The following is a 13,765-nucleotide window of genomic DNA, read 5'->3' as shown; positions in this document are numbered from 1 at the left end:
AGAGCAGGCTCTCAAATTTTCCCACAACAAAACTTGTTGTTGGAAAGTCCAATTGTGTGTACACAAGTCCATCGCACAAAAGTTCACGCATGCTCGGAATCAAGCTGAAGGAGCCTCTCTGGCTATTGAACTTCCTTTTTCTCGGCTCGTCGTACATGTTGAACGCCACCGCGTACTTGACGTTCAGAATTTCCGACGACATTTGTGTGACCGTGTGTATGCAAGACAAGTTTGAGTAAACATCCTTTGGGGAAAAAAAAAAATCCACGGTTTTGTTGTCGGGAAAATCCGATTTGTGTGTACAGGGTATGAGAACCAAGTGATCTGCGGTGTTTGATCGCTCGGTCCTCAGTGTTGGAGCTGGTGGGGGACCGATGCAGCATTCACCTAGGAAAGTATAAATGGGAAAAAATAAAGTCGATACTTTTTTTAAAGTGGAAGTAAAGTTCGATCAGTAACTTTTACATATAGGTAAACCTATAATAAGGCTTACCTAATAGTGTAAATATCTCTTAAATGGGCACCATTTAGGAGATATTTACATTACATGCAGCCAGTGACATAACTGGCACATGCATTCTAAAGGAGTGGCCACCCATGCCATTCCTTCAGAACCCTGTGCCATAATCGGCAGCTCTGGGGGACAAGCATGGGAGTAATGTCATTGCGGCTCCGGCCAGTCACATCGCTGAAGTCCGAACCGAAAGAAAGACGGGTTAAGATGGGAGCCCTGCACCACTGACATCTCTGTGCTGGAAGAGCTTTGTTTTTAAGGCAAGTTACACATAATGTGCTAGTATGCGATGCATACTAGCATATTATGACATTACCTTGCTGGGTAAGAAGGGGGGGAAAAAAAAAAAAAAAAGAGTCCAGCGGTTTACAACCGCTTAAAGTGTTTTGGCAATTATTCATATGCGAGATGGGTTTTAGCCTTTTCATGCTACAAAGGAATTCTCGTATTAAATCTTATCAAATCCAGGGAGACTTGAGGATTACAAAGACTTTATTTTTTTTTTGTTTGAAGTCAAGAAGTTCACAAATCATAGACATTATCACTTTAATTACTTTTTACTTTTTACTTTTATGCTAACGTCCAAGCTGGTGAAGGATTTATGATTCTGATAAAACTCTCTATTAAAAAAACTAAAGCTGACTATACATTGTTAGCGGTCACATCGATTGTTTATTTTGCAGCCTCCGTGACAAGAAATGTCGGGGAAGTAGAATGCAAAAGTTTTTTTTTTTTCTTGCAAAATTTCTAACCGTGTCTGTTTTTTTTCCTTTTTGTCTACTCTCTCCAAAATTGAATGTTAAAGCGGAGTTCCACACAAAATGGAACTTCCGCTTTTCAGAGTCCTCCCCCATCCGGTGTCACATTTGGCACCTTTTTAAGGGGGAGGGGGAGCAGATACCTGTCCAATCCAGGTATTTGCACTTCCGGGCATAGATGGCAGCAGTATCTGTGGATATCTACGCCCTATCCGTCCCCTCCTCCGCCCCCCGCTGTCTTCTGGGGGAGACGCACAGGTCCAAGAAGGCCGCAGGGAGCCAGGAAGTGAAGCCGCAAGGCGCTTCACTTACCGATTCCCTTACCGAAGATGACGGCACCTACACCCGAGAGCCGAAGGTCAGATCGTCTTCGGGTGAGGACATTGCGGGCGCCCTGGATAGGTAAGTGTCAATGTATTAAAAGTCAGTAGCTGCTGACTTTAAAAACAAAAAATTTTATTTCGGCAGAACTCTGCTTTAAAAGCCAACATAACTTTGATGTACTTTCAAATGACGTTTGGCAAGTCATCGACTGTACTAAGAATTTTTTTTACAAATGTTCATTCGAAAATCTATTAGTGTACGGCCAGCTTTACAAAGTCTCTCTTTTTAGGGTATGACCATCCAAAATTTGCCAAAAGGTATATTATAGTATATAATAAATATCTCTATCATAAATAATATATGTATGTGTGTGTTTTTTATATAGCCAGAGGAGGGCACAGGGGACAGTCAAAGGATGATCGTGGGGGCAGTTACAAGCACAGATTTCCTCTGAGATTGTATTATCTTTCAATAAATCCATGCCTTTAGTCTGCTTATCTTCAGCAAACTGTTTGCAGGCTTTTTGTGCATCAGCTTTTGAAGAGGCTTCCTTCCGGGACGACAGCCATGCAGACCAATTTGATGCAGTGTGTGTCTTATGGTCTGAGCACTGACAGGCTGACCCCCTAAACCTCTGGCAACATCTATTTCCCAAAGACAATCTCTGGATATGATGCTGAGCACATGCACTCAACTTCTTTGGTTGACCATGGCGAGGCCTGTTCTGAGTGGAACCTGTGCTGTTAAACCGCTGTATGGTCTTGGCCATCCTCCTGCAGCTCAGTTTCAGGGTCTTGGCAATCTTCTTATAGCCTAGGGCAGGCCATCTTTATGTAGAGCAACAATTCTTTTTTTTCAGATCCTCAGGGAGTTGTACATCCACTAAAAAGTCATTTCTTCAGGTTGTTACATGAAAAAATACAATAAAATATTTACAAAAATGTGACAGGTGTTACTCACTTTTGTGAGATACTGTATATATTAGAGCTGCACGATTCAACCTTCCTCGCGATCTTAATACAACACTTCCTCAACTCATGTTAAAGTGCAAAGCCGAGCAAAGCTGTCAAAAGAAAAAACTCAGCTGACAAATGTTTATTAATCGCAATAAATCAGTTCTTTTAGATCAAAGTAATGAACTTCGGTCTGTAAATGAGGTCAGTTTAACCATTAAAGACTAAGGCGTAAAGGTTTGTTTTAAAAACAAACATGTCATACTTACCTCCTCTGTGCAGTTGGATTTGCACAGAGTGGCCCTGATCCTCCTCCTCTGGGGTGGCCCTGATCCTCTTCCTCTTTTCGAGTACCCTGTTGGAGAGTGGCTCTCCCTCGGGCACTCGTGCGGGTGCACTCCCATGTCCTGCTGTGTCCATTGACACTGACACAGACAGCAGGCCTCAGCCCTGGCTCCCGTGTCATTGGATTTGATTGACCACAGTGGGAGCCAATGGCTGCGCTGCTATCCATCTATTCCAGGGTTCCGTGGAATCCTAGGGTTCCGCCAAAGATTTCTAGGGGTTGCTTGAACATTTTTTTTTTTTTTGGCCTTTTTAAATAAGTTCCCACTGACACCAATTATATTCATATCTATCTGAAAGGGGGGGAATTCTTCCCAATGACCACAACAGTAAGGAGCACTCTTCCTAATGACCATCACACTAATGTATCATGAGTTGTAAATATATACATTTTATTGGGGTTTCCCTGAGACTGGAAAGTTATATCAAGGGTTCCTCCATGTTGAAAAGGTTGAGAAAGTCTGATCTATCCAATCGGGACCGAGACACCGGCTGGAGCTGGTGTGCTCACCCCTGTGGCTAGAAAGGCCGGGTTCAGGTAAGTAAAAGGGGGGGGCTCTGGGGGGCTGCTGCATCACAGGAGGGTTTCCACCTTAAGGCTAGGTTCACACTATTGCGATGCGGGAACGCCGCGAATCCGCGGCGTTTTCCCGCATCGCTCACATCCCGCCGGCAGTTCACACTGCCCTATGCGGACGGCTGGGGGTGTCAATGTTATGTTAATGACACCCCCAGATCCGTCGGCATATCGCAGTGCGATCTGCCGACTCGCACAGGAATCGGATCGCATGGTGTGAACCCCCATGCGATCCGATTCCGTTGCGGACCCAAAAAAGGGTCCTGTGCGAGTTTGCTGCGGGACAGCTGCGAGTTCAGCCATACTATCTGTATGGCTGAACTCGCAGTGCTACGGAGATCGGATGTGATTTGCTGTGCGAATCACATCCGGTTCTCCCCCCGCAGCGGTGTGAACCCAGCCTAATACATAGAAAGCGTTGATGTGAAAAACCTCTAGGGCTCACAACCCTGTTAATGTGTAGGTCGTTTTTAAAACCTCTCCTGAATAATAATAATCATTGTATAATACAGGTATCTGCACCCACTTCCAGGAATACACTCCAGCGGGAGTTATGCCCCTTCCTGCCCCCCCCCCCCCCGTCCCATCTCCTGGGAAACACACAGGTCCCAGGAGATAGCGGGGACCATTTAGGATGTGCAGCGCGACTCATGCATGCGCAGTAGGGAAACTGGGAAGTGAAGCCGTGACGTTTCACTTCCTGATTCCCTCACAGACAATAGCGGCGTCAGCCGAGAGCCGAGCGATTGATAGACTTCGGCTGCTGACATCGCTGGACCCCCGGAAAAAAAACATTACCAGCAATAAAAAAAATGTGGAAAAAAAATGGCATGGGGGTCCCCCCACCTTTCCTGGATTGCCAGGCTGCATGGTTGGATAAGGGTCTGTTATTGATTTTGGGGAGGACCCCACCCACACCCAAATGGCCTGGTATTGATTGGGACCCCCACGCCATTTTTTTATTTATTTTTTTCTTCACCTTTTTGTATTTCCGGCAATACACCATAGTGTGTGTGTGTTTTTTTTTTTTTTTTTTATTATTATTATTTTTTTTTTCCAATATTCAGCTGTCAGCTGCTCCTCCCTCAAAAAAGCACCCTGTCCTCCGGCAAAGAAAATAACAAAAAAAAAAACGCTAAAACATTAGCGGTTTTTTGTCCAGCATTTCCAAAGCCATTTTTAGCTTTCTAGTGTGCATGAAGCCTTGGGATTGATATGTAAATACTTTTTCCGGCTCACTTGCACAGTTTTGCATACATTTAACTATACATACTATATTAGAATACGTCTAAGGTTTTTTTTTTTTTTTCCACGCTTTGGAAGCCCAGTTTGTCATACTTGTTATGAGTAATATCTCCTATGTACTATCTCCAAATCTCTTATGTCTTTACAGTATGGTATCCAAAACCATACGAGACATACAAGGTACGGCCTTACGAGTGGTTTAAATGGCATCAATGCTATACTTGCTTTACATGCGTGTTTTTAATGCTCCGGAAGATTTTATTTACTCCAAGTATATGCAGCTTCGCACTTATTGCTGCTGTTTAACATACTCTTAACCGCTTTTCTAAATCCTTCTCCATTAACACACATTGATTACATTTATTATTGTTATAACTGAGGTGATTTACTTTTTAAAATCTATAGAAAAAAAACTTTATATGGTTTCCGTTTAAGCAAATCTGTCCAGTCTTTAAAGCGGATCTTAAAGTGAAGACAAAGGCATATGCATAGCATACTGGCTCATTATGTAATACTCGCCTGAGATCGAAGCCCTCGCTGCAGTGCCTGTAAACGGCACCGGCCAGCGACATCACTCTCGGGGATCGCGGCTTAGGTGCTGTGATTGACTGTCGCCGAGATGACGTCACTTCCACGCATGCACGTGGTAACGGCACACTAGCTGGAGCAATGGCATATACACGCCACTGCTTCAGTTTGTACGTGCCGATGACGTCGGCACATGCAAATGCAGGGATATCTCCTAACCTGTGCAGGTTTAGGAGATATCCTGGGTAGCTGCAGGTAAGCCTTATTATAGGCTTGCCTATAAGCGAAAAGTGGTCTGTAAGGGTTTATAGCCACTTTAAGGTAACCACGCCAAGATGCAGGACCTTGTGGTGCCTGGTTATGTCAAGTTGGTCTACAAACTGGTTCCTGTGTTCCCTGTTGGGGTTGCATGGATCATAGGCCTATTCTGTACATGGGACCTTGACTTTTTTTAAAGCAGTAGTAAAGCCCGCTTGGTGATTTTTACCTACAGTTAAAATGTTCTTTAACCCATATAACCCAAACACTGCCAGACCCTCTATCAGAGCCTGGCATAGCACACTTCATTAGTCTTTTATAAAAATTTGCATTTTAAATACCTATTCAGAACAATCTTCAGGTCAGTCACATGACTCGCAGCCGCTGTATAAATACGATGGATGGCTTCTGCAGGAGGGGCTGAGATCTCCCTCTGATGTCAGCCGGGGAGATCACATGGTCGCTCAGCCTCTCCTGCAGTAGCTCTGGAAAAGGCTGAGAGTCACGTGACCAGCCTGAAGATCTTGCTAAATCAGTATTTACAACGCTAGCTTTTATAAAAGACTAATGCAGTGTGCTATGCCAGGCTATAAGAGGGGCTGGCAGGGACCATTTTTTTTGGCCTCAGGGGCGGAGACTAAGATGCACAGACATAGATGACAGGCAGACAGGAGGGGGTGAGAGGAGAGCGGACGGGGAGACGCACTCTGACCACGGTGGTCAGGGCTCAGAAGCCCTGACCGCCGTGGTCAGTACAGAGGGGGATACAGGAAGTGGCAGGTTTTTTTTTTTTTTTTTTTTTTTTACAGTTCAGAGGGGCAGATTAAATGGCGCAAGCACTGTGCTGTTTAATCTGCTTTAAGGAACCAGGGAATCCCTATTTATTTTTTATTTTTTGGGGGGTGGGTAGCTACAAACACTTTAAGCCTATAATAAGGCTTACCTGTAGGTAAAATTAATATCTCCTAAACTTGCACTGTTTAAGAGAAATTCACCCTAAATGCAGTCGGTTACGTCACCGGTGCATGCGCTCTGTAGGTCCGGCATACCTTGTTGGACCTCGAGAGCGTTGTGCTGGAAGCGAGTGACGTCATCGTGGCTCCGGCCAATCACCTAGCCGGAGCGTGCAAACCTGTAAGAAGCACATTATGCAGTTTCCTTTCATTTTTAAACCGCTGTAGTTTTGCTACCGCTTTAAGCTCAGCCGGTCCCCAATCCTATGGTCCTTTGGCTCTCAAACCCTGGAACCACTTGTTCCTGCTTAAACTTTGGCATCTGTTAGAGTGATGACATCCAGGGGGAGGGTGGCCCTTAATGTGGACTTAATTCAAGGTCTCCTGGATACAGTGTGGCATTCGTGGGGCTCCATTGTAATAGAGGAACCAGCTTGAATTCTGCTGCTACTTGTACTTCAGTGCAGGTACCGGAGGCAGGTCAGGCTCTGTTTAATGCAATTATTTTGTTTTGCTTTTATCTCTAGCTTCATATTGTGCTGCAGTCTGACTTGAATCTGTCATGTCTTATAAATAATGGCAGTAGGAATATGGCTAACACTTACACCTCCCAGCGACCTGAATGAAGGCACCATGAGGCACCATGGGATACACTGATATCAGTACTTTAGATTGTTGAATGATGAAAACACTGATGAAGGGTGCAGTGCTGGGTGGAGAGAGACGTTTCTAACCTCCTGATAGGTGAATATATACTACCTCTTCTACAAGGAACTGCTGATTTTAATTTCATTATACATATTAACAGGGTCTCTTTAGGATTGCTTTACTACTTTGCAGCAAATTTAGGGAAAGGTCTCAAAGTCCAGTTGCCATAACTTCTGTGTGACCGTTTCCATGTTTTCTGATATTGCTGTCTTTCCCACATGCAGTACCTGGAGCTACGGTTCAATAAAGCTGTACGAATCTGCGGAACCATCACTTTCATATTTCAAATGGTGAGTGTTTTCAGCATTATGGTCAAGCAGTTGTCATTTATTTTTTATTTTTTTCCTGCAGCACCAGGTAGGTTCCTTTCTTCCCAGTACCATTCAGTCTTCTCAGTGGGGGTAGTGGTCAGCATTGGGTCAGTTGTAAGAGAAGAAAAGATTGATTGCACACTTGAATCCAACCACTTCAAAGGGGTTGTAAAGGCAGACGTTTTTTATCTTAATGCATAAAGCGATTGTTAACCCAAAAGAAAAATATTAATAATAATTAATCCTGCTCCTTTAAAGCATGTTAGTCTTGTCCTGTGTTATTTGGCCCCTTGTAACACCTAAAAAAACCTGGCTGATCCTGCCAGTTTCTCTCCACCCCTCTGTAAACTGACCACGGTGTATCATGGCTGCTCAGACCAGACACCGTGGTCAGTTTACATGCCTCTGTCATCAGCAGCCTGCTATATGCTCTCCTCTCTGCTCCTGTGTCATCCTCCCCTCTCCCCCCTCTGTCTGAGAGCCGCCCCTACCCCCATACTGATGCTCTCATAACACTAACCCGTATACACCATCAGCACTGCCTCTTATTGCAGTGTCCCCCCTCTGTGAATGATATATAAATTCTGCAAATACCTCATTTAAGACACGAGATTGCAATCACATGACCAGCCAGCTCTCTCCTCCTCCTCCTCCTCCTCCTCCTCCTCTCCACACTGAGATCAGCAGAGGAATATCAGCCCTGCCCGCTACATCTCTGAGGAGGAAAGGAGAAAGCTGGCCAGTCATGTGATCGCAATCTCGGCAGTGAAATTAAGTATTTGCAGCATTTATTTTTATAAATCGCACACAGAGGAGGACACTACAATAGGAGGCAGTGCTGATGGTGTATACAGGTTAGAGTGGCTTAACAACCGCTGTAAGATGAAGTCTTCTGTGTACAGCACCCCCCCAATACTTGCCTGAACCCATCTCGATCCAGCGATGTTGCAAGAATGGCTCGGCTGCCCAGGACTCTCCCTCCTCATTGGCTGAGACAGCAGTGCGGTGCCATTGGCTCCTGCTGCTGTCAGTCAGTGAGCCAATGAGAGGAGAGAGTGGGCAGGGCCAGCGTGAGGCTTTGTGTCTGACTGGACACACGGAGCTGAGGCTCAGCTCAGGTTCCCTCATAGCAAGCTACTTGCTGTGGGGAACCTCAAAAGGAGGGATGGGCATAGCCCAAAGAGGGACTGGAGAAGAGGAGGATCTAGGCTGCTCTGTGGCTTTGTGGTCCAGTTCTGATGCTCACATACCCATTGTAGGCACTTTGGGCTGTGGATACGGGTCCGTATGGACACACTAAGTGGTCTGTAGCTACCCCGCCCCATACACCACAAACTGTGATACAGTGTGTCCTGACACCATTCATGCGGACCAGCATTAACTTTTTCAGCAATTTGGCCTACAGTATTTCTTCTAATGGATCAGACTACGTGGGCCAGCCTTCACTCCCTATGTGCATCAGTGAGCCTTGGTCGCCCAGGACCATGTCAGCGGTTTACTGGTTTTCCTTCCTTGGGACACTTTTTGGTTGGTCCTGACCTCTGTAGACCAGAAACATCAAACGAGCTGCAGTTTTGAAGTTGCTCTGACCCGTTCATCCAGCCATTGCAATTTGACTGTTCTCAGAGTCGCTCAGATCCTTATGCTTGCCCATTTTTTTTTTTCTGCTTTCACTTGCTGCCTAATATATCCCACCCACTTTCAGATTGTAATGAGATAATCAATGTTATTCATGTTACCTGTTAGTGGTCATAATGTGTTCTATATTTTTATATACAGTTGTGCTCATAAGTTTACAGAATTTAGGATTTCTTTGCCATTTTTCAGAGAATATGAATGATGACACAAAAACTTCTTTCACTCATGGTTCGTGTGGTTGGCCGAAGCCATTTATTATCGATCATCTTTGTTTACTCTTTTTAAATCAAAATGATAAAAGAAACTACCCAAATGACCCTGATCAAATGTTTACATACCCTGGTGATTTTGGCCTTATAACATGCACACAAGTTGATGCAAAGGGGTTTGAATGGCTATTAAAGGTAACCATCCTCACCTGTGATCTGTTTGCTTGTAATTAGCGTGTGTGTATAAAAGGTAAATGAGTTTCTGGACTCCTGACAGACCCTTGCATCTTTCATCCAGTGCTGCATTGACGTTTCTGGATTCTGAGTCATGGGGAAAGCAAAAGAATTGTCAAAGGATCTACTGGAAAAGGTAGTTGAACTGTATAAAACGGGAAAGGGATATAAAAAGATATCCGGGGAATTGAGAATGCCCATTGGCAGTGTTCAAATTCTAATCAAGAAGTGAAAAATGAGGGCTTCTGTTGAAACCAAACTAAATTTTTATACCAACTAAAACTTCAGCCACAACTTCCAGGAAAATTGTTCGGGGTGCAAAGAAGAACCCACAAATAGCTTCAGGTGAAATACAGGACTCTCTGAAAACATGTGGTGTGGCTGTTTCAAGATGCACAATAAGGAGGCACTTGAAGAAAGATGGGCTGCATGGTCGAGTCACCAGAAGAAAGCCATTACTATGCAAATGCCACAAAGTATCCCGCTTACAATATGCCAAACAGCACAGAGACAAGCCTCAAACCTTTTGGCACAAAGTCATTTGGAGTGATGAGACCAAAATTGAGCTTTTTGGCCACAGCCATAAAAGCTTACTTTGGAGAGGAGTCAACAAGGCCTATGATGAAAGGTACACCATCACTGATGTTTTGGGGATGTGTGAGCTACAAAGGCACAGGAAATTTGGTCACAATTGATGGAAAGATGAATGCAGCATGTTATCAAAAAATAGGAACATTTGCATTCATCAGCCAGGAAGCTGGACATGGAGATGTACTTGGACATTCCAACATGACTGATCCAAAACACAAGGCCAAGTTGAACTGTCTTTGGCTACAGCAGAATAAAGTGAAGGTTCTGGAGTGTCCATCTCAGTCTCCTGACCTCAATATCATTGAGCCATTCTGGGGAGATCTCAAACGTGCAGTTCATGTAAGACAGCCCAAGAATTTCCAGGAACTGGAGGCTTTTTGCAAAGAGGAATGGTCAGCTTTACCATCTGAGAAGATAAAGAGCCTCATCCACAAATGCCACAAAAGACTTCAAGCTGTCATTAATGTTAAGGGTGTAATACACGGTATTAAGAACTGGGGTATGTAAACTTTTGATCAGGGTCATTTGGGTAGTTTCTGTTGTCATTATGATTTAAAAATAGTAAACACAGTTGATTGATAATAAATGGCGTCAGCCAAATACTAACCATGAGTGAAAAAAAGTGTTTTTGTGTTATCATTCATATTCTCTGAAAAATGGCCAGGAAATCATAAATTCTGCCAGGGTATGTAAACTTAAGAGCACAACTGTATTTTTTATATGTATATTCACACAATATTGCCTTCTAACCTCCACTTCTGTTCTTTTCTGTCTGCAGGTGATCTATATGGGAGTAGTGTTGTATGCTCCAGCTCTGGCCTTTTATGCAGGTAACAAATGTACAGAAATCTCTTATCTTAGACATTATATAGGGCAGGGATAGGCAATTAGCAGACCTCCAGCTGTTGCAAAACTACAAGCCCCATCATGCTTCTCCCTCTGGGTGTCATGCTTGTGGCTGTCAGTCTTGCTATGCCTCATGGGACTTGTAGTTCTGCAACAGCTGGAGGTCCGCTAATTGCATATCCCTGCTATAGGCACACAAGAACCCGTGAGCGTCACCTTTCCAGATCAGTAGCTGAAGAGAATGGGTCCTAGTTATGTGTGCTCGTCATTGAGGGCTTATATATAAAGAAGATGGACTCAAAGTGATTTTTAAATGCTCGTTTATGTTTTAATAAAAAAAAAAAAAAACTTATCTGCTCTGTATACAGGCAGCCCCCTAGTTACAAACATCCGACTTACAAACGACTCCTACTTACAAACGGAGGGAGACAACAGGCAGTAAGAGGAAATCTACCCCTAGGAAGGGAAATTCTCTCCTGTAAGAGTTATTATGGGAAAAGGTGTCTCCACTGATGCTTTATCACTTCTGATCGGGGGACAGACGGCAAAACAAACGTTACAGAGGTGTTAACCCTTCCATATGCTATCCAAAAAGCTTCAAAATCCTCTTTTTGGCTGGAGCTACACTTAAAAAAAAAAAAAAAAAATATGTACCTGTTCCAACTTGCAATCAGATTCAACTTAAGAACAAACCTACAGACCCTATCTTGTTTGTAACCAGGGGACCGCCTGTAGTGGTTTTGCACAGAGCAGCCCAGATCCTCTTCTTGGGTCCCCCCGTCTGCTCTCCTGGTTCTCCACCCCTCCCCTCTGGTCTGGGGGAGACAGAAGGTTTTGCTTTTGTTTGTTTTTTGTTTGTTTTTTTGCAGGAAACACATTAAAGTGAAAAAAAAGTTTGCCTTTAGAACAATTTTAAAATCTCAGCATTTTTTCCAGAATTTTGCTACTTCCAAGCTGTATCCTCAATTAAAAAATAAATAAATAACAGGTTCACACTTCGCTCTTATTATAAATCCTTGCTTATGCTGTCAATCGGTCATGTTACACTTTCTGGTTACAGGCCAGTCTAATCATGGGGGGGGGGGGGATGGGGGAGAGTGATCTAGGAATATGGGTGCTCTACTGGGGGAGGGTGCTCTAGGAATATGGATGAGGGTGCTGTAGGAATATGGGTGCTCTACTGGGGGAGGGTGCTGTAGGAATATGGGTGCTCTACTGGGTGAGAGTGCTCTAGGAATATGGGTGAGGGTGCTCTAGGAATATGGGTGCTCTACTGGGGGAGGTCAAATTCCAGGCTGAACTTCTCTCTGTTAATATTGAAAATGTTAAAGTGGTTGTAAACCCTTACAAACCACTTTGACCTACAGGTAAGCCTAGATTAAGGCTTACCTGTAGGTCCAAGCAATATCTCCTAAACCTATATGGTTTAGGAGATATTTGCCTGAAAACGGGCACCGCTGTCTACGGCGCATGCGCCGTAGACAGCGGCGCGCAGGCGCACTGAGCGCGGCATTTCCAAGAATGGAGCTGCCGCGCGCGTCGACTCCCGTGCGCATGTGCGGGAGTGACGTCATCGCGGCTTCGCCGAATGACAGCGGCGGAGCTGCGAGACCCCACCAACAAGATGGAGGCTCCGGACTACAGGGGACAGCGGTGACTTCGCTGGCTCCTGTGTCAGGTAAGTGACACATAATGGGCTACTATGCGATGCATAGTAGTCCATTATGCTTTGCCTTTGCAGGGAATGAAAGAGGAAGTAAACTCATCAGGGTTTACTTCCTCTTTAAGTCTTTATGACGCTAGCATTAGGAAATAGATAGGAAGGTATATTTACTATTTATTTCTAATTTTGTTTTTGTTTTCCTTCAGTTGCTTCCTGGTTTCTGGCCTGGGCAAATGATGTTATACATCCCAGGAGTCTTCGTGGGGGGGGGGGGGGGGGTCTCTGCTCTGGAGTTTGGGGTTTTGTAGAGCTTTGAGTGGGATAAAGCCTCCATTCCTAGGTCCACATCTTACCTGGTAGCCAGACCTCCTTGTTAGTCGTAACTGTTCCCAGGCTTTTTATATGTGAGCTGACTGATGATCAGAATGATTGGGAGCCTGCTGCTGGGTGAAAAGGCTGGCTGCTGACAGAACACTAAAGTTACAAGTGTCTGTTTTTAAACCCATTAAGGACACCCGTTTCTGGGGAACTTACTTTAGACCCCTTTCACACCGAGCCGTGGGGGGGCGTCAAAAAAGGGGTTAAATCAGCCCACAAAACGCTGCCAGAGCGGCGTTTTGCCGGTGGTATCCCAGCGCTGCCACATTGATTTCAATGGGGTGGAGCAGTGAGTTCACCGTTCCTTCACCGCTCCAATGAAGCTGCTGGCAGGACTTTTTGTGACGTCCTGCAAGAGCACGATCCAGTGTGAAAACCCTTGGGCTTTCACACTGGAGTGAAAGGACCCGCTTTTTTCAGGCGCTATACAGGCGCTATATCGCCTGAAAAACGCCTCAGTGTGAAACGAGTCTTAGTTTAATCTGTGTCTTTGTTGACTTGCTGTGCAAAGTCCCCCTGCAGTGTGTTTGCAGCTGAAAAAAAGCTGAGCACAAACCTCCGAGGACTGTTCCAGGATGTCCCTCTCTCATGGTTTACTGCTGCTAGTACCAGTTGAGCCAGCCCTCCTTACAAGCTGTACCTTTGTAGATATACAGTGCCTTGAAAATGTATTCATACCTCTTGAAATGTTGTCATGTTACATATGAGAAATGGTTTAAAATTTGTTTTTAC

General features: G+C 44.6%; 1 protein-coding gene across 3 annotated transcripts in view; it reads left to right on the top strand.

Moving 5' to 3' along the window:
• The window catches only part of SLC5A6 (solute carrier family 5 member 6), a 122,995-nt gene that overhangs the window by 61,501 nt on the left and 47,729 nt on the right, over nucleotides 1-13,765 (top strand). For all 3 annotated transcript variants that reach the window (XM_077489148.1, XM_077489147.1, XM_077489149.1), the window contains exons 4-5: nucleotides 7,388-7,453; nucleotides 10,925-10,976. In XM_077489148.1, coding sequence (XP_077345274.1) covers nucleotides 7,388-7,453; nucleotides 10,925-10,976 — 118 coding nt within the window. The remainder of the gene's footprint in view (nucleotides 1-7,387; nucleotides 7,454-10,924; nucleotides 10,977-13,765) is intronic.

Source organism: Lithobates pipiens, unplaced genomic scaffold, assembly GCF_037356315.1.
Source record: "Lithobates pipiens isolate NorthernLeopardFrog02 unplaced genomic scaffold, aLitPip1_a1.2 Scaffold_18, whole genome shotgun sequence".
Taxonomy (NCBI): Eukaryota; Metazoa; Chordata; class Amphibia; order Anura; family Ranidae; genus Lithobates; species Lithobates pipiens.
Note: the sequence above shows the minus strand (reverse complement) of the source record. Positions and strands in the feature narration are given on the sequence as shown.